This window comes from Anthonomus grandis, chromosome 1, assembly GCF_022605725.1.
Source record: "Anthonomus grandis grandis chromosome 1, icAntGran1.3, whole genome shotgun sequence".
Taxonomy (NCBI): Eukaryota; Metazoa; Arthropoda; class Insecta; order Coleoptera; family Curculionidae; genus Anthonomus; species Anthonomus grandis.
In genome coordinates this window covers 12,616,436-12,638,504 of record NC_065546.1, presented here as the reverse complement: position 1 = coordinate 12,638,504, position 22,069 = coordinate 12,616,436, and the positions used below count along the sequence as shown (strand labels likewise).

Sequence of the window (22,069 nt, the reverse complement as noted above, 5' to 3'; positions counted from 1 at the left end):
CCTACCTTCAAATATAAACATTTTTTATTAATCGAACACATAACATTATTTGTAATTTGTAATAAATTACAAAAACAATATAAAAAACTTTTTTAAAGCAAAACCAAAACGCATAATGAAAAAACAAAAAATTAAACTCTTTAAATAAATAAAATTAATAAAACAAAAGATAAGATAACTAAATAACGCTGCACTTCGATAATGGATTTACTGGTTGCATTATGTTTATGTTGTTGCAGTGAACTTTCTTTACTATGTTGTAAATGTCCCCATATCGAAAATTCTCCTTCTTCTTCTTCTTCGTCAACTGGGTTTAAATCATCGCACGGGTTTTCAGTTAGTAATTGCTTTTTTGTCTCAATTTTAGCAGCAACCAAAGCGATTACCTGTTTTTTTGTATTGTCCGCTATTCCACTGTGTTGGAATGCCAGCAATTTGAATCGCGGATCCAAAAATGATGCCATAGCCAAAGTATTACTATTTTCGACCTGGTTTAATCTGGAATATAATCCGTATTTTAAGTTAGTTATCACACGGACTACACTATCGCCAAACTTTTTTTTTAGAAGATTGGCACAAACAACAAATAGGCCATTAACTAAAGGAATGACGTACGAACCTGTTTATTTTCTATTATTATAATTTTCTCCACTTATTGTTTGTGTTGTTTTTTCAAATGGACGCAATACTTTAGAAAGTTCCTTACATAGATTCCATTCAGAAGGACTTAAAACAGGCACATTTTCGTGGTCTAAAATTGCTATTGTGCTTTTTACAGCATTTTCTAAAGTTACAATGCGGTCAAGCGTGTAAAATGTAGAATTCCACCTAGTGGCTACGTCCTGAATTAATTTTAGTGGTTCCGCAGATGGATTAATTTGCTTTTGATATTCTGTTAGCTTTTGTTTAGCTATATAGCTTCGCCAACATGTCCAACAATTGCTCTAACTTTAGTAAGAAGATCAACAATATTGATAGGCTCAGACAAAGAATCTTGTAACTATCAAATTTAATGTTTGGGCAAAACATCCAAAATGTTTCCACCCTAATTACTTAATTATGGCGTAAAAACGCCATTATATTGGAGGCGTTATCAGAAACTACCAAAATTATTTTATCTAACAGGTTCCAATCTGATACAATTCAGTTTATTGTTGCAGCTAAATTTTGGCCAGTATGATGGCCTTTCATGGCTGAGCATTCAAGCAGCAAAGATCTTAATTGGAAATTGTCATCAATGAAATGACCAGTGAGTGCAATGAAACTTTCTGTATTGACTGAAGTCCAGCAATCAGTTGTTAAACATATTTTTTAACACTACTATTTACCAATTGCCGACAATCGTTAAGGCACTCCTCATATCATGCAGGGATTAGTGTACTGGAAATTTTGCTCCTATTAGGAAGTTCATATCAGGGATTTAGTGCGTGAATAAATTCTCTAAACCCTGTGTCCTCTACAATTCTGAAGCTCTGAAAATCTTTGCAGAACAACTGCAAAAATTGTTCGTTTATTTCGTTCACCGTTGATTTTCCGATTCTTTTTGGCAAGTATGTTGTAACTTTTTGTTGAGTACTCGATTTTGTCATTGCAAGCGATGTCACTGATGTGCCAGAAGTTGATGGAACGACAAACTGTGATGGTGTGTTATTGGTACTGGCACTAGCTGTATTTTCAACTAGAAGCTCGGGAGTCACAATACACTTTTGCTCTTTTGCTTGCGCACGCGTGAAGAAGAACAGGCTGATTTTATACAGTTTATTCTGTGTGTCTGCCGAAGAGAATTTTATTTATTTAATAATGTATTAAATTACTTTCCTTAGAAAATCATTTTGAATGTTATTAGCAAAGTGCGCGTAACTTATTTGGATAAGAACCAAATTTTTGGCCAATCTATTAGACAGAAGGAAAACGGTTATTTTTTTTATTATAGATAACATGTAAAACGTTTTCAAAATAAAAATTTGCTAAAATGAAATAAGTTTCATTTTAATATAGAGATGCATTTAATTATCAAATATAGCTAATATCACCGCGCGATGTATGTATCTGATAAGATAGCCCCAGTTTAGGTTGATTAATATATAATAGATACTTAAATAGATTGATTTCTTGGTTATATTTTATTTGGGTTTCAACAATTTTAAGGAAATTTCATTTATTTCACTATTATTGGGCATACAGTGGGTTTGATTTTGACTTTTTGTTTTGCTTTTTTTGGTTTTATACAGTCTTCTTTGTGGTTCAATATTTTTATTTCCAGTGGCGTGTGTGCGGGTTTTTCGCTGAATACTTTTATAAAGAAAAATGGTACGCCACTGGTTTTTCTTGTATTAAAAAATATTTTTAAATTCCCCGTTTTATTTGCAACATTTTTGATCCCTTGGACTTTGTCCGTTAAATGCACGGTTTTCGCACAAAAAATTAAAAAACATTTTTCTACTTTGACTGATCGCTATAATTTAATGTAAATTTATTTATTTATTTTTTTGTTCAGGACCTATGTTTATGGGAATTTTTTGTTCTTATTTTTGTCCAAAGAACACGTTCCTGAATTTTGTCGCAATATCTAAAAAACACCCTGTATACCAGACTAGTGATGTAAAATAATCAAATAACTACAAAGTAATCATTGCTAGTGAAGAATTTAAAAAATTAGTCCCGTTTTTCTGAAATGTAATGTTAATTTGTGTTACTTCTTTGCATCAGTAATAACTCAGAATGTATAGGTAAAAATAAAATAAACTTTAGTTAATTTGAACGATAAACCGCCTCGCCTGAAACTGACTTCCAAGTAACATTAAATAGAAATAAAATTAACGAAACATTTCTACTTACCAGGATGACATTTTTTTACATGAGCTCGCAAATTAGAACTTTTGGAATAATGTTTATTGCAAACATTGCAAAATGTTTTAGTCTCCATTCTAAACACGTTATTTGACTTTAATACTTTAATCTTTGTATCACTTGCAAAAACGAATAATTAATATACATAAACGAAACGTAAACAATTAACATTAAACAACAGCAATACACAAAAGACAAACTGAGGTAAGGTTCGTGTACGAACTACGTATGCGCAAGCAAAAGAGCAAAAGTGCATTGTGGCTCCTGAGCTTCTTGTGTATTTTCACTGCTGATAGGATTTTTAGTGTTTATGTCACCAGCTTTGCCGGGATTTAATGTAGTTAAAGAAACTGAGGGATGATTAGAGGTAATTTTTTTTTTTTAGATTTGAGTTAGTCGTTTTATAGGAAAGTCTTTTCTTGCACATATTACATGTTGCATAATAATTGTCACCTTCAACAGGCATAAAAAAATTCCAGATTTCACTTAGCTTTTTTGGACATGTTACAAACTGAAAATAAACGAAATAAATTAAAATTAAAAAAACTTTTTTAAATACAAGCTTTTATTTAAATGTACTAAAAAGAATAAAATGAACTTTTCCCCTAAAACTTTTACCATCAACTTATAATGTCACTACACAATTTACTTAGTTGGAAAATTTTTAAAATTAATCAGATCAAGTTATAATTTACTTCTTTATCTACACAGGTAAATCAAGCTTAAGACAATCTTATATATCATTTAAATTGTGCAGTGACGTTAAAGTTGATGATAAAAGTTTTAAGGGAAAAGTTTATTTTAATTATTTTATTCTTTTTATAGTACATTTAAATAAAAGCTTGTAAAATACTTTAATGTGGATTTTTTTATCTTTCTACAGTCATGCCATTTATTAATTCATTCATATTATGTATTCATTTAAATAATATTTAAAAGATTAAAAAATTTAATTCGCATATTACAATTTATAAAGCAAATCCGAACTAAAACAACTAAATATTTTTATTGAAAATTCACTTAGACCATACTTTACTTACCTATACACTATTATTCTTACAATAACAGAAACCGGTACTGAACTAACTAAATTCTAAATTCAATAAAATTAAAAAATTTACAGGAAAAATTATAAAAATACACGCTTCCTTATTTGTTTACGACGCAAACAGCAGAGATAAACTAAAATTAAAAGCTTTTATTTTATTCTATTGTCTTATATTTTATTCTGTGCTGACCAAATTTACTTTAACATTTCTGGCCTATTACGCCGACTTCCGAAAGAAAAAAAAAACGACAACATAACATTCGCAGAAAAAAGCGGCGCCCTTTGTCGGTATCAGTCGAGCGTTTGTGTATGTTCTCTTTGACTTGGCAGTGCCCGCCACGTCTAAACAATATAACCGATATAAATACCATATCTGCTAAATTACTGTTTTCCTTCACATATTATTTTTTATTTTAAATAATAATATATATCATATTTCGAGCGCGGTCATCCAATGCGTGTCGTGTCGATTGCAGTATTCGCTTCGATCACTGATCACCGTATTTGCAAAAAGTCAATCACCGGTAGCGGCAGTGATTTTCGATTCACCGGTGAAATATCGCGGTTATCGATATATCGCCCAACACTAGCGACAAATAATATTACCGTTGATTGAATATTTGGGAAGATACGCAACCTTATGGGCTAAAGCGTGACCGCAAATATGCGTGAAAAATAGATGGCGATTCTCTCCAGTATGCGCGAAAATAATTTCGTCCCTCGCTTCTCATTAGTAATCGGCCGATCATCCGAGTCGTGTGGGAGAGTTTTTGCACAGGTTCGTGTTTGCCGTATTGCAATTTGGTAGTTTTTAAATTTTTCTTGGATATCATAATCACAAATAGATAGATATATGTAAATGTGTTTAGTTTGTGAGACGATGGCTCCTTTAGGCAAAATTAATCAGTGTGCGTATATTAATTAAGACTTTGATTTATAACAACCTAATATGGGAATCTCAAAATCTTATTAGAAAATCTTTAAAAAAATCTAATTATAAACCTCACAGAAAATTATCTATTTTATCTACAAAAATCAATCCGAACTCTTAAAAATACTGTCTCTTCATGTCTATGAGAGCCATTTTCTCTTTTTCTTTTTTTTACTTTAAGAAAATTTTAAATCAATATATTATATTTATGGTCTTTAGTGTTTTAAGTATTTTCAATAATTGTTTTCATGATGAAATTCATTCATGAAAAAGATAAAAATAAAGCCTAAAAAGCCTTTAAAGTTATTGAGAAACTGGTTATAGTACGAGTGGTAGCTTTCCTAATAAAAAAAATAACATATTAAATGAATGTCGAGTAATGTTTTCATTCCTGGAGAGATTATATTTGAGCTTGAAGAAGGTCACTTTGCTGCAGCGGTATTCTGCGACTTCTCTAAAGACTTTGACTGTGTCAACCATGGAAATTGCTCGATAAGCTTTCTAGATATGGGTTCTCCCCTAAACCTAGAATGGTTAAAATTTTGTTTTGTTAGACAGAAAAAAGTTTGTTTGGCCAAATGGCAGTTTGTCTGAACTTTGTGTAGTAAGCAGGGTTCGTTTCTCGGTCCTATTTTATTTCTATTGTATATAAATGACCTGGCGTTTCTCCAGATAAGAGGATTCTTCACTATTTTTGCAGATGACACCACTATCTTATGAGCAGACAATAATAAAAGACATTAACAAAAACAATTTCTAAAGATTTATTAATGATTAAACAGTGATTTGATGCTAATTTGTTGTCTTTAAACATAGATAAGACTAAATTGTTAAGTTTTTATGTTCAGAGCAGTTCATGATTCACAAGAAAGAATTGGAAGTGAATAATTTTAACAGATTTTTTCGAATTGTTATCGATCATAAACGTAAGTTTTATGGAGATATGTCAGGAGGCAAAAACTGGCTAGACGATGTTATGCTGTTAGAGTGGTTTTAAATGAACTGAGATTGATATCTGCAAAAACGGTTTATTTTTTTTTGTCGAAAGTTGGAACTTACTTTCATAAAAAAATACCTACAGTATAGAATAACATTTTGGAGTTGCATTAGTAAACGGCTTTTTGACTCGATGTTTGTTTTTAAAAAACGAGCCATTAAATATATGTGTCATAAATCTCCACAGGACATGCAGACCCCTATTTAAAGATACTTTCCTTGTGTTGCTTGTTTATTGTTGAGTCTGCTTGCCTAATATATAAAAAATATAAATTGTATCTTCAAAATAATGGCTCCTTAAAACGTTATAATACCAGAAAAGAATACAATATTCCAATGCCCATCCCGAAAAGTGAACTAAGAATTCTCTTATTTACTTGAGCATAAAAATTTTTAATCATTTTCCAAATGTCATAAAAGTCTCTAGAAGTTCTCCTCGCTTTAAAAAGTTCTTAACGAAACTTCTTAAAAGCAAGTATTTTTATAGCATTAGAATTTTTTTAAGATAGTTAGGAACAGGCCAATCGTATATAATTAGTTTTTATTAAAGATGTAAAGGTTAGAATTTGTGATGTTACTCTAAAAAATTTTTAAGTCGTCTTGCTTTGAAATTGAAAATACATTTTGTGTTTATACTAGTATGTTGAACCCACTATTGTGTATTGTTTTTAAATTATGTGTTAGTAATATGTCGATTAATGTGCCTATTTTATATCATAGAAGTACCATGTCAACAAGTAGGTACCATGTATTTATGAATAAAGTATGTTTTGAATTTTTTGAAATTCGAAATTGTATTTAAAAGAGAGAGAGGTATATAATATTTAATAGGGATGATTCCAACTACTCACTAGAAATTACCTAGTTGAAAAAGTAATTCTTGTTGTAAAAGGGTTATTCAAAACTGCAAGTGGCCAACATGGAGTCGACAAGAAGAAAAAAAGTTGATTATGACTCTCTAAAGAAGGATTTAAGAGTTATTAAACGTCGTATTTAAAAGTTAAAGATGTTAACTTGTAAATGAGAGAAAGCGTTTACAACAATGTATAAATGATTTTATTTTATATTTTCAAATAACGCCAGAAAAAAATAAAAAAACCATTTTGCCAAATTTCACCTTTTTCCTGAATATTAGGAAGTATTTGGCATTTTTCCAATTTTTAGATTGCATTTATTCAATCATTGCATTTATATTGCGCAACTTTCGCCTAATTAAACCATTTATTGCTCATCCTTATTTTGGACATCCTGTATAACCGCGATGAGACCCTTCATACTGTTAAACAAAATATTTGTTTTTTTTTCTTATTAACTTTTTCTAGTTTTAAGAATTATTAATTAAGTGTTTCCCTGTATTGCAAATTAAAGTGTGGCCTATTTTCGATATTTTATAGTGTTGTTACACCCTTATTCAAAACATTTCAACCCTTATTCAAACATTCATACATTACTTAACCACCACATTTATCTATAACTATCTTTATAGTTATTTATGCGAGATCACAGCGCATTTAAATATCGGCAATAACAAAATAAATGAAAGCGCTGTTATCATCATCGCCCTTGTCTTAAAAAAAATAACAAAACGGCCGGGCGGCCAAAGATTCCCGCGTCGTTAAACTGCAAATGGTCAATATAGCGCCGACAAAGAAAAACAAAGTTGATGATGGCTATTTAAAGACAGAACGTCGTATTTTAAATTTTAAAGGTGTCATCGTATAGGCGAGAAAAAGTGGTCACAATAATTTATTCATTTAATAAATACTTTTGTCATATATTTTGAAATAACGCCAGAAAAAAATAAAATGATTTTGCCAAATTTCAGTTTTTTGCAAAATTTAGGAAGTATTTAGATTTTATTATAAAAGGACACTATATTGCTCAACTTTCCTCTAATTATTCCACCTCTATTGACGTCCTGTATAACCGTGATGCGGGGTCTTTAAACAAAATTTTTTTTTTTTGTTACTAGGTATCTTTTTATAGTTTTAAGTATAGTTGTAACAACTGGTAATTGAGAATTTTCCTGTGTCGCTTAAAACTTAAAATGTGGCCTATTTTCAATTTCTATTAACATCCTCACTCACAACCCCTTACTTTACAGATGTCACTACGCTGCACATTTTTCAGATATGGAATCACATGACAAAATGGGTTACTTTTTACAAAAAATTATTGATCAATTATTCTTTATAATATTTACGTGAAACCTACTTATATCTTAAAATTTGTTCCACATATTTTTTGTATATTAGTTTTTAGTTAATTAAGTGCAACGGGCTTTTTATTTAAAAACTTGACCCTCTTGAACACAAAATGAAGGAAACAATGTTTGTTGGAATTATAAGTTGTATTAAACTTTGTTGGTAATTTTGTAAAAATAGCTTTTTATATATATTTTTGTCTGAAAAACATATTTTGGTAAGTAATTATTTGTTTATAAAATTTAACTTTTAAGAAATTTCAATATGCCTCCACCCTTAAGTATATCACTTATCACTTGACCACCACATAAATGACACCGTGTTGTATGTTCAAAAAAAATAATAAAAACATAGTTGGCAGCATCATCCCATATCTTAAAAAAATATCCAACACGGCCGCGTAACCGGAGATTCCAGCGTCGTTGAAAACCTGACTCAAAGAAGCCAAAAGCCAAGTCCACACAGCTAAAATAAATCGTTCCTAGATATGACGCTTCGCGGCAGCACCACACGGTGCACGAAACTGAACAGCAATCCGATAGTCGACCGGGTACACTTTTTAACACAGGATTGCGTATCTTCCCAAATATTCAATCAACGATATTACGTATGAACAGCTTTTGATTAACTTTTATTTATTAAGACCGTGGTAGTAAGGGATGACAGTTTGGGCAAAAAGGAATGTAACCGCCTTGAATTAAAGTGTCCAAGAATATGTCGATAATCTTCAGGATACGAATATATTTTGCAAGAATGTTAAGGATGAATACCTTGAAGAGGTTATATCATTACATATTTTTTTATAGAAAAATACCCTTCAAGGATGTCCCTAAAAATTAGTCTTTGTTTACATAACTGTAAACATAGGAATTTAAATTATCGAATTTCCAAAATATGAATCTATATACTCGTATTTAGGTAATTAAATTAATTCTTTTCATAAATACAATAGCTCATCCTTATTTTGGAATTTTCTTTACAAATTTTTCCCACACAAATATAATATTTGCTAATCATTTTAAAAAGAAAAAATATATATTTTTAATTAATAAAAAATCATCTGTTTTTTATTAATTAAAATTGTATGTTTATTTTTGTTACTGTCCTGTGTATGTCGGTTTGCGATTGATTCATGTTTTTAAGCGTGTATTGTTGTTCTTTACAATATCCTAGAAGAACAGTGATACACATTCACTGCAACTCCAATCTTCCTGGTTCAACAAAAGTATAAATCAGGGCAGTTGAAAAAATAATGATGGGAAACTCGAAGGTTTTTATTTTCCTCAACAAGGAAATAAAAACATCATCAAAGGCTTACAGCAGAAGCAAAATAAATAAAGACAACTATTCGCAAAGCAGCAGAGATAGCAAGGAAAGAGCTACAGCAACCGGAAGATCCTTCAAGATGTTGAACGATTTTGTACATCAAGGGGAACTTCGGAGAAAATCAGGAAAATAAACAAGTTAAAAAACTTAAAATTAAGACTGCCTTCATTTCGAAGACAACCTTAGGAGGTTTACTATTAAAGACCAAGCCTAATAAATGCCTACTGAACAACAAAAACTGTATATACCAAATCCCTTATGAGAAGTGGAGAGTCATATCAGAGCCGACACAGAGCGACAATGGGTATCATGAAAGATCAAAAAATGAAGAAACAAAAAAAAATTAAGTGATCCTGAACAAAAGAGGTTTTCAGATCAAGAACAGCAGAACATCCTTGGTCCATTGGCCACAACATTGGAAGGAAAGAAGTTTCTAGAAGAAAGAATCTTCAGCCAACCTAGTGTTGATATTCCCAATATCTGAAGGCCCCTACTGTTAGGACAGATCTAATCTGCTTTACACATAACCAGACGTCATAGATCTCTAGTATATAACTCTGTAGAATAGCTGTTGCTACTTCTCAACCAAAACGTCGTGCTAAATTTAAAATAAAGAAGATCAAGTCACAAAATACTAATTACCACTAACCAAAACTCTATTACTAACTCTAACTTTATTTTTAATTTCTTTAACGAAATACTAAATTAGTTTTAATCTTCGCAAGGAAAGGAAAATAGAGTTTTGCTTAATGAGAAACCTCTTTCATGATTTGTGTATCAAACCAAAAATTCCAACCATGGGACTATAAAGAAAATGGACGTTCAAAACGATTTAACCTTATAAATATACTACAAACAAAAAAATTATATCTTTAATACATAAAATGATTTAAAATTTAAAATCTAAACTTAGTGAAACACTTCCGAAGCTTTTTTTTTAAAGTTGTTGTTAATTTTCAGGAAACATCAAAAACTGGTGCTACGAATCGGTCTTACTTACCGAGTTAGTTACTAACCATTTTCTTTAAGCAGTATTTTTATTTTTTTAACAAACTCAAATGAAATTAACATCTTCCGTATCGTTACAGTCACAGTACTCACTTTCTTTAACATTGGTTTTAACCTCACACTGGCCTTCTAAAATTGGAACTAACCATTCCAATTCTGGATCCTGATTCCAGTTTTCTCCAGATAATAATGCCAATAATTTTTTTAAACTATCTACTTTTTTTCCCTTTATTTTATGACCCAAACCTAATTCCTGTAATTCTATTTGATCGCATCTTGCTCGTGGTTTTAGTAGTGATTGAAACTTTTTTGTTTCATCTGAATTGCGATATAGTTCAATCATCTGCTGTAACTCAGTTTTCAGCAAAATATTATGGGTGGAACTTTTTTTCTTTAACAAAAGTCTTCGACAATAATGAATGCCAGTCACTTTTTTCAGATGCAGCAAAAGTTTTTTTATGTCAAGTAAATGCCAGTCAGTTCTAAGTTTTTGTACACCACTCACTTTGGTGTAGATATCCCAATATTGATCTGGAGTTTTTATAATACTATGAGACCTTAAGCTTTTTTCAATGCGTCCAAAGATACGATCGGCGGGGAGATAAGAGTGACCTCTAATTGGAAATATAATTTCTATGTCCCTAATCTGCTCACATAAAAACGTTTGAAGCCAAAATATTAAAGTATGCACAACATGATTATTTTTATTTTACCAAACTTTACAATTAAGTTTGGTAATGCAAAAAAAGTATATTGAGTGCAACAAAAGTACCTTGGGTAATATCTGAACTTGTTGCAGATCAAAGCAATATGAAATGGTATTGGCATCTTTAACTTTCATTAATTTATGAAATTGTGATGCATGGAATTTATGCACTTTTAGTTCAGTAGATAACTTTTGATTTTGTGTAGCAATTTGAGACATACCAATTTTGGTTTTTGTTCTAACGCAGTAGCTACAGACATCAGTAGCGGGACTACCGAATCCTATATTAAAGTATTTACTAAACACCCGGCTGAAATATTTGTAATTTACATTCAGATTGTTTGGTGCTTTTTTGTTATATAATTGCCAAAGTATAGAAATGTTGTATTCTGATGATACATAAATCCGTCGAGACTTTTTTCTTCCATAGTGGCTTTCCTTTCCTTGTAACTGACTAATAATAGATCTTACAGCATTCAGTTTATCCACAAAGTTAAAAGTGCGTCTATCCCCTACCCTTTTTTCTGTTGAAACTGTTTCCCCACTTTGCACTTTCCTGCAAATGGTATTCACTCTCCTCTGACCAACATTGTAAACATCCATTATAAATTTCTGACAAACCTGCAATTTTTATTGCTTAACGAAAACCTAAAAAAAATTTGGTGAAACATTCAAACTAAAAAAATATTTAATTTTAATAGGTAAAAAAAAATTCAAATCCATATTTTTTTTAAATAAAAATAAATGTATATAACAGAGTGGGAATTTGAGCACTTTTAGTTTAACTTACGCAATATTTTACTGCAAAAGAGTGAGGTTTTCCATCAGCCTTACTACACCTTTTTCGTTTAGGTATATCTAAAGTAATGTAACTGGCTAAAATTCCATCTTGAACGGTTTTATTGGAGTTTCTATACAAAATTTCCCGAAGTTTAATTACATCTTCTCGACTCACTTGCTGACATTTTACATTTGAATAATTTTCATGGTTGCAAGCTATATCAAATTGCTCTAAATCGGGATCATTGGTTGAATACTTTAAAATAGTATAAAGTCGTAACAAAAAAAAATAAGTTTTAAAAAATAAATTCATACCTCACTTCTTTTCCTTTTTTTTCTTTCCCTAGTTGTTAAATCAATTTGTCGCTTTCGGCTACCCCGGTCACTATCACCAACAATATGCTTACCATCTACAGACTCCATTGTGATTTAAACTTCGAAAAATTTATGAAACAAACACAAAATACTTGTACATAAACTAAAACCACACCGAGAGAAATTAGGTTATGAAACAAACATGTTTACATCTGGACCAAACGCGATTTGTTTGTCTTGTGGACAAAATACTTTTTGTTTATCTAAAGGTGATGGACTAAATGCATTTTGCATGTCTAGGGGATTTTCGCAATATATTATAAATGGTACAAAATTCTTTAAATGGTTCAAAATATTTTTTCTTAAAAAATTTATAAGTAATTCATTTAAAAAGCATATTATCAAAAATATCACAAAAAATATTATGAATATGATAATGTGATATGTATACATTTTAAATATAGCTCTATTTATTTTTAAGGGATACATTATGACTTTATTCTAGAAGTCGTTTTCATTTTTTTTTAAGCTGTTTCTTTTATATTTGTATGAAAAATGTAAAAAAAAATTAAAATATATTTTATTTAAAAATTATACAAATTTTATTTAAAAAAATGTTAGTTTTGAAAAATATTTTTTTCTACTACTGTGCGTAAAGCACTCACTACACACTTCCTAGGGCTTATAAAGTTTCACTTTTTACGGAGCGGTGCCTAAAAAAATCTTTTTCCGCTTTTTTAGCAGTTAATTGACAATTTATCCAAAATGTTTTTGACGTTTTTTTTAAGCACTAGTGCGTAAAGTTATTTGGTATTTCTGATTTTTTTTGTATGTTACACATGTGTAAAGTCCCCTTTTTTTATTCATGGGAGTTGTCGCATTCACGTACGGCCAATAACAAATTTCCTATGCATAAATTCATAAAAATTATTTTACACTCTTTTCCCGGTAGATCTAAATACCATTATTTTTAAAATTATTTTAAATAATATTTTTGGTAAAATCTAAATATGGCTAATAATATTATACACTGCCAATAGTACATTGGCACCTACTAAAAAACATGTCACATTTTCTTCAAAAGAAAAACACTTGCGTCATTAGACAAAGTCAAACCACACTCAAATATTTTCAATTATTTTTAGATGAAATTTATGCGTAAAAAAATTTTTAAAAACACCGTGTTATGTATTTTGAATATAAAGATGCTATTAAATAATAAATGTTTTTAAGGTGTGTCCATTTAACGCATTCGTTTTACTGTTTTTTGATTTGATTCCTAAATATTTAATGAACTTTACTTACTTTCAAAAAAAGGGTCTCGGGAGAAAACCATGCATGTCATAAAATTATCGAAATTAATTAGTCTTAGCAAAAACTATCTGTTGATTTATCAAGAAAGGGAAAAAACCTTAAATGGGCTGAGTTATTAAGCATTAGTTAAGCATAGTAAATACTTAAAATCGCTTTGTCAGAAGAAAACCGCAAATGTCCGCACTTAAATGGTTAAAACAATGAATGTCGTCTATTCACTAGCGTCAATGAGATGAATACCTTAGGCATTAAATTTTGTTTTGCATGTGGTCAGTTAAGTGTAGTGTGTGTCAAGAAAAACGTACACCTTATAAAAAAAATAAAAGTAAAATAGACACAAGTTGGTTGTAATGAAAATCCTGACGACTTTCCCCAGTTGAAATTATGAAAAGTAACCTTGGTAATCCTAAAAGAAAAATCATCTTTGAAAATGCTTATGCAGATTTAACAGAGTTTCTCAAATGACTAAAGAATTTTAGTCATTTGTCACTTCATACCATTGATTTAGTAGTACCAGGCCCATTCTACTAAAAAATGAGGTAATGAAACATACACCATTTTTACACCAAATGGTAATATTTTATTCGTAATAAATCGAAAATAAAATCTTTTAGATCAAAATTGAAGGACTCTAGTAACTTTTAACAAAATCTAAAAAACACCAAATGGGAATGCTATGCTTAAAATAAAAGTAAGCTAAATAAAATGATTTATTCACATTTATTACAGCTATCTTTTTTTAATGTACTGCTTATTAGTGCACTTAGCTTTCAAAAGGCAAATAAGCCAATCAAAAAGCCAAAAATCTTTGTCTCAAAAAAAAATGTATTTTTCCTATTTTTATTAAAACTTATGTAACCAATATATCTATTTTTAAGTAAAACTTTGTTATTAATAATGTCTATACTGGTTTTGTATGTGCAATCAGTACGAATATATACAGTATTAAACTTTAAAAATCGATTTTTTAAAGACACATTTTTGCGACAAAGTTTTGTCACAAAAAAATACACATCGACTTAAGGTAATTTTTAAGAATGGCTAAATATTTTTATATTCAGTACTTCAGAAAGTTTTTTTTTTTATTTTGTGACATCATTATCAGTGACATCAATTCCTATTATGTGTTTTCTTAATAACGACATATTATATAATACCATATATAGTAATATTTGTTAGCTAATATATCTTATGGGTTGATATAGTTTTAATTGATCAAAAATAATTTTAAAAATATATTAAAATTCTGATGTTATTTTCCTGCAGCCTACTACCAGTATCCAAGTCTATTTATAAATCTGGAAATCCTGGAAGAAATGTTTTGGTAGACTTAAAATTAATCTCCAGCCGATAGAAAATCTGCTTTTTAGAATCAGTACACTTATTTAGTACAAACTATCAATACACAATTAATAAAATACCATACAAATAAGAAATTCAACTATTTTAAAACTCTTTATAAACTACTCGTTTATAAAGAGTTTTACTACCAAATAAATATAACTGTATTTATAAATAAAGATATTTTCCAATGTGCTATTGATTTCTATGTGGAGGGACAAATTGGTGACTATCACTGTGGATGCAGATCAACGCGGTCAACAATGAACCAGATATTCATAATCCGACAACTACTGGAGAAACACCAGAAATTCAATAAAGAAGTGCATCAGCTAATCATCAGAATGGACTTCAGAGAAACTTACGAAACTTACTAAACTTACGCAAGAGTGTCTGACTAGCCGTGGCAAATACATATAAGTATAGTACAAAAAATTATCACTCTCACGAAGTTATATATCAATGACACCATGTGTCGCGTAATGTAAGACCTCATTTCAGAAAAATTTTCATAGATGACTGAATTGAGACAAAGAAAAGTACTGTCGCACATATTCTTTAAAATAGTCTTAGACATAGCTATATAAAGATGACGCACATCACTACGGAATTATTTACTAATTAGGGGCGATAGATGATCCTGGCATTCGAGAGCAACATTGACATTTGCACATAGTACAACAGTGCTTTCAATTCAAAATAAACCACCCTTAATAATTAAAAAAAAAATTAATTAGTTAATTTTATATTTGAGAAAGTTCTGTTATTCATTTCCTCACTTTGATATATAAAATAGGAAACCCCTGCTTGTATGACACATCATTGTAAGCAGCATTTAAATCTGTATTCTAAAGTGCTAAAAAATATAAATTGGTTAACGTACCAGCTTACCATTTAGCTAAAATATCTGGTAACGAATATATTATCAACGTCATACTGCTTTGGTATGTCAAATGGATATCTTATAGTGTGATTAATCATTTTAAAGGGCATACAACCTACCACCCAACAGTGTATATTTATAAACAGTAAGGGTGGAAAAAGGTGTTTAGAAAATAAACAATTTAATAAGTTCCCAGAATTTATTTAAGTACTCAAAATGTGCTCCGTTATACGCGAGATAATAAAGTCTGTTTTGAAATATCTTACGAATCTTGGTATTTGTTCGCTGATATCTCTACATTCGCGAGTAATTCGATCTTGTAAATCATTAATATTTCCAGGTGGGTTTTAATAAATATTTTTTAAATAAGGTATTTAACAGAAAAAATGTAGGTGTCCCATTTAATTGCACTATGCCTGGAACTCCCTGGAAACTATTCACTAACCCACTCTAGAACTGTAAAAGCGTAGTGCGGATGATCTTATTGGAAATACAAATTATTTTTGTTAAGTATCCCAACACCATTTTCACCCACTTGGTTTTCCAAAGAATAAACGATTAAAGGATATATTGTATTTTCGAGGTTTAAATAAATTTGTCGAGTTAAATTTTCTTCCAAAAATATGATCCGCTGATTTTGTTCCAATAAATTACTGTCCATAGATTAATTTTTTCAGGATACCGAGTATGATCCTCTCCAAAAAGGCATAAATTTTCATTATTCCAGTATCTACAGTTATGTCGGTTTATCAGTCCATTTATTACAAAAGTTGACTCGCCACTTAAGCAGTTCTTGACTAGTGAAAGCCCTCGTCAATTTTCCGGCGCATCAATTCGCAAAATTCAATTCTCCTATTAAAATCGTCTTCCCTTAGTTGTTGAAGTATTTGAATTTTATAGGGAAAAAACTTTTTTTTTTAAATTTTTTGTACATAATTTGTTGTATGAATTTTTTGGGGAGGTAAGATGGAAAATTTTGTTTGCCATTTAAAATAATGTGTTATACTATGTGGCAACCATATTTGACTTCCAAAGTTCGAGTTGATAAAATATATTTTATTTCTATAAATTTTTGGTTAATATTCGCTTATACTTCAACCGATTTTGTCTTTTTCAGTTGGGTTAGATAGGAGATTGTATGCGCTTTAAAATAATGTATCACACTTAGGGTAGCCATTTGAAATGCAAAAGTTTGAGGTCAATAAAAAAAATTTTGCCACTATTAAACAGACATTTTAATGCTGCTTACAATGTTGTGTTTCCTGCTTGACATAACAAAGTGAGATTAGCTGGAGGTGAGGAGATGATTGACAAAACTTTGTCAAATATAAAATTAAACGTCCCCCTGTATATTTAAATTGACGTGTTTTTTTTTTAAGTTATTAAGGGTATTTTGTTTCGAAATGAAAGCATTGTATAATGCAGCTGCATTGTAGCTACCATATCGTCAGTGTCCAGGCAAAGTATCGAAGCGACATTTTTTGCAAAATTGCGATATTGGTGTTTCCGGAATTGTCTAGGTGAGCTGCATCGACTTAAAAAAACATCGTTAGCGCCAAAGGTCACAGAACGTCATAATTTCATTTTTTAAATTTAAGATCGTATGCGCCTTCAATATGTAAAATATCGCAAGCTAGATTATTATCAATCAGAGTAAACTTATTATCCATAAAATAATTTAAAATATCGTAAGCTTGTGTCTCTTACATTTCATTCGATAGCGAAACTGTTAAAACAGCTACCAAAAGATTAAGCATAAATATTGTAACCGCCCGTCCCTTACGATATTTTGTTTTTTAATCGTTATGTTTCGCGCCAAAATTAGGGTATGAAATATCACAACCGCCCAAAATATTCATATAAATAAACGTATCCGCCTGTCGCTTACGATATTTTTGTTTTGTTTGTTATTATGTTTTGCGCCAACATTAGGGTATGAAATATCGCAACCGCCCAAATATTTGTAGAAATAAACGTATCCGCCTGTCGCTTACGATATATTGGAAATCGTGGTATATCAGACACGTTGGTTCTCGTTGCATGTTAAATAATCGTAACGACTAAACTAAATCAGTTTTTTAACCCTCCTCGTGGAAAGCGGACGTGTTTTTAGTGTGTATACTGTTATTTATGTATCCTAAAAATGTCTAGGGGCTTACGGTGTCTGAATTTGTGTATTAAAAGTAAAGAAGCTGTTGAAACCCTGAAATTGCGACTCACACACGAAGAGTTTTCCGAAGGAACAACAATGTCTCAAAAGGTACGTTATTTTTAAATTAAATTCGCGTAATAATGATAAACTAGAAAAATTAATTAACTAAATTAATGTTGTATAATTAACAAACGGTGCCATTTTATTATTGTAAATAATTAAAAATTTTTAGACGTTGGCGGTACTCCCACAAATAAAGGGAGACGAATCTAAAGATGCTCCATACCCCATGACTATTCTTGACAATGTTAATGACAATGCTTTTTTTGAGGTAAGCAACTGAAAACTCCAACCATAATACGTCATATGCACAATCTTATAAAGAAGAAAAAACGGAAAACAAAATTTGATTTTTTTAGCAAAATCCAGAATTATCTTTCAACCCAAGCCTCATCAAAAAATTATTGTTAATAAATTAGCGGGACATGAAGCTACGGTACATTCACAAACAAACGGAGACGAACCTAAAAATGATCCAGAAACAATTATGACCTACACTATTCTCGAAAATGTTATTGACAGTGTTATTTTTGAGGTAACTATGAGAACTCCACTCTAACAGGACGTATGCAAAATCTAACAAACATTGACCATTTTTTAGCAAAATCCAGAGTTATATCTCTGCAACCCAAAGGTGATCAAGAAGTTATTATCAATGAACCATTAGCAGGAGGAGCGGCTGAAACTACCGACCTTGTAAAAGACAACATCCCTATTATTATTATACAACCAAATGGAACAGTTGTTTCTAATGAGGAAAATAGTATTGCCATGAATTCATTCAGTGCTGCGGTAGGTAAGGATAAAGCTAGATACATCAAATACGTTATGTGTGTTTCTTTTAATAATTGCTTTATTAATATTAAATTTCAGCTGACCTCAATCTTACTGGTGTATCAGACCTTGACTTCCTGATGAACGAAAGTGTTCTGGAACCATCTTGCAATGAAACAATAAGTGCTGAAATTATGACGTTTCCATTTGATAATAATAGTTCAAGTATAGAAAGTTATGATCCCCAGTCTAAGGTAACTTCTTCTGGTCACACATTCTTTGCTAAGATTAACACTAATGAATTATTTCCTAATCAATACTAAACTACAGTCAGAACATTTTTCTTTTAGCAGACAGTGACAACTCTTCAGAACAATAAATCCACAGATGATAAACAAGCAATGGCTATGAATATTGACAGAGAAGATAATGATAATAATGAAGAAGACATTAGTTCAGAAGATCAAAGCAGTGATCGGGCTAGCACTGGTTTGTCCAAACATAAAATCAAAAAACCAAATAAAAGGCTAGAAAAAAAGAAACTGAAGAGTTCTGGTGTAAATAAAGCAGTAAAGCCGAATCCATGTGCTAAGAAAAAATGTCAAAATAATTGTAAATCAGTAAGTGAAACTGACAGAAAGCAAATATTTAATGCCTATTATGAACTTGAGACCTATGAAGAAAAGAAAAGTTGGCTAATTCAATGTATAAAGCAAAAAGAAATAAGAAGAAAACGTACCAAGAATAATAATTCCAAGCGACAAAAAACTATATAATATAACTTAACAGTACAAGGAAAACAAAAAAGAGTTTGTCAGCAGTTCATACTAAAAACCATGGATATCAGTCAAATGTCTTTGCGACAAACCATAAACAATGTTTCTAAGACAGGAATGATTAAAAAAGACTCGCGAGGTCGCTGTGCACCTAAAAATAAGACATCTGAGCAATCTATTAAACATGTCAATGATTTTATTAATAAAATACCAGTGGTGCCATCCCATTATTGCCGCTCCCAAACAAAGAAACTTTACGTGCTTTCTGAAATTGGAAATTTTTCAAATCTATACAGATTGTATAAGGAAGATTGTAAAATGCAAAAATGGATCCAGTGAGCAGAGCAACGTTTTTAAGGATTTTTAAAGGTTAAAATCTAGGCATTTATGTAAAAAAAAAGATAAATGCAGTCTTGTGATAGGGGCCTAAGTACAGGCGAAAAAAATGTAGAAGCAGCAGATTTATAAAACTATCTGCGTCATAGAGAAGAGATAAAAAACAGTTGTGATAAATTTAAAAAAGATCAAGAAAATTGCGATCCAAATTTCATGTGTGCATCTTTTGATCTACAGAAGGTGTTAACTACGCCACACGGAAACCGTATACTTTTATATTATGCTCGTAAATTAGCTGTTTACAATTTCACGGTATATGAAAGTATAACAAAAAACGGTTTTTGTTTCCTGTGGAACGAGACTTTGGGAAAAAAATTTTCAAACAAAGTTTGCACTGCCCTACAAAAATACCTTGAACTTTTAGATCAACGTATTTCTCCTAAAATATCCGAACTTTCCCTGTACTGCGATAATTGCAGTGGACAAAATAAAAACAAACAAGTTTTGGCAATGATTAACACATTTCTTAAAACATCTATTCACATAAAAAAAATCACATTAAACTATCTAATTGCCGGCCATACATACACGCCTGTTGATTATATGCATTCTACTATAGAATCATTTATATCAAAAAGAAACATTTACGCACCTTCAATGTAGAAATCTGCTATAAGGCTTGCAAGGCACACACCCGGACCATATTTCATCAATTTATTAAACTATGATAATTTTCTGAACTATTCAACCAATGCAAAAGGGGTTTCTAATTTTTTCCCAGTATGTTGAAGACACAGAAACTACTGAACAACCTGAATCAATTTTAAAGAAAAAACGAATTAAAACTAGAAGCAAAAAACCTAAATTAGTCAAAGGTAAGCCCCTACAAATTTCCAAAATTCGGGTAGTAAAAATGGAAGCAGAAAACCAAAAATACATGACAGTTCAGTATAGTTATTTGCAAGGGTTAGCCAATGAACAGCACTTTACTATTAAAAATGACGGAAAGCCCCTTAATAAATGCTACACTTCCCTACTGCCGATATCGGCGGCTAAATACAAAGATCTCAGCAAATTATGTTTGCAGTCAGCTATTCCTATTATCGCGAATTCATTAGTCTGCCACATTCGCAGGACATTATAGATGTATTACCGGACACATATGAAGAAGATGAAGAGGACGAAGGCGTTTCATTTATTTTTTTTTTTGAAATGTTTTGTTTAATGTTGCTGCTGTTACTGTCGTTTTTTTTTTAAATAAATGATACCATGACTGATAAAACCTAATGATAATAAAACCTAATTATTTTAATTTGGTGCTTACGATATTATAAAAATAATTCGCAAATTATTTTGATACAAGCAACATTTCAAGCAACATTAAAAATATCTTAAGCTCCATGGAATTCCCAAAACGCATTTTTAAAATATCATAAGCGACCTTTATTTAACATAATATTAATAGTTTTTGGAAATTGGCTCTAAAATAATAAAACAATACCTCTTCCCCATACATCCTTCACAACAAAATAAAAATTTATTAAAAATAATGAAAAATAAACGTTTTTTGCGTTTCCTGTAAAATTACTAAAATGGCGCATAAGATATTTTGCCTGGACAGTGACGATATGAGTAAACAATATACTTAGTTTTTATAGTGTAAACAACGTTGTATCGAAGTTCTTAATTGGACTGGATAAAAGTTAGAGTGTGTGCGCCTGGAAAGTATTTTGGGTCAAGGAAAAACACCATCTGCATTTTTTGGCATTGACTATGAACCTCTATTTGGATCTTCATATCTACAGCTAAAATACATTTAACTCGATCCCGTTTTCTCTAAATACGATGGTTATTATAATAGTATCGGCTGCATAATGGAAGACCATAAAGCTTAGTCCAATTAAGATCCACTAGAAAAAGTTTAGATGTTTTATATCGATGTCAGATGATTTAAATTAATAATAAATGGTGTCAAATAGCTTTTTTTGGGCAGAAGATGATATTATATTGAATCTCTTTTACCTAAATAATTACCGAGAAAAATTACAGAAAGAGGAATTATATACATTTATTAACCATCAAAAATGTATATTGAAAATATATCAATTACATGTATTTATTGCATCTAATATTGTCATTATTAGATTTTTAAATAAGGAAATATTTATCTTTAAAATATTAAGTTTTATTATCAGTAATATATTAAAAAGAATTTTTGTCAATTACAAAACAAGTAAGTATTTTTTAAACTCAGACTAGCCATATTAAC

The 22,069-nt window shown here is 30.5% G+C and overlaps 2 protein-coding genes across 6 annotated transcripts in view; one reads left to right on the top strand and one right to left on the bottom strand.

Moving 5' to 3' along the window:
- The window catches only part of LOC126733421 (proton-coupled amino acid transporter-like protein pathetic), a 122,982-nt gene that overhangs the window by 100,711 nt on the left and 202 nt on the right, over nucleotides 1–22,069 (bottom strand). The gene's annotated exons all lie outside the window — the stretch shown is intronic.
- Nucleotides 17,744–20,950, top strand: LOC126734979 (probable WRKY transcription factor protein 1). Of its 4 annotated transcripts, none has more exons than XR_007660777.1 (6): nucleotides 17,744–17,962; nucleotides 18,087–18,185; nucleotides 18,274–18,449; nucleotides 18,516–18,706; nucleotides 18,788–18,942; nucleotides 19,039–20,950. XR_007660777.1 is itself a non-coding variant. In XM_050440593.1 (6 exons), exons 4-6 carry the CDS (start codon nucleotides 18,686–18,688, stop codon nucleotides 19,462–19,464), a joined length of 606 nt encoding a protein of 201 aa, XP_050296550.1. In that variant the 5' UTR covers nucleotides 17,744–17,962; nucleotides 18,087–18,185; nucleotides 18,274–18,449; nucleotides 18,516–18,685; the 3' UTR covers nucleotides 19,465–20,950. The 4 variants fall into 4 exon arrangements, 3 of the variants coding, with proteins under 3 accessions (XP_050296550.1, XP_050295143.1, XP_050295847.1); XM_050440593.1 differs by having other exon boundaries at nucleotides 18,516–18,710; XM_050439186.1 differs by having other exon boundaries at nucleotides 18,274–18,710.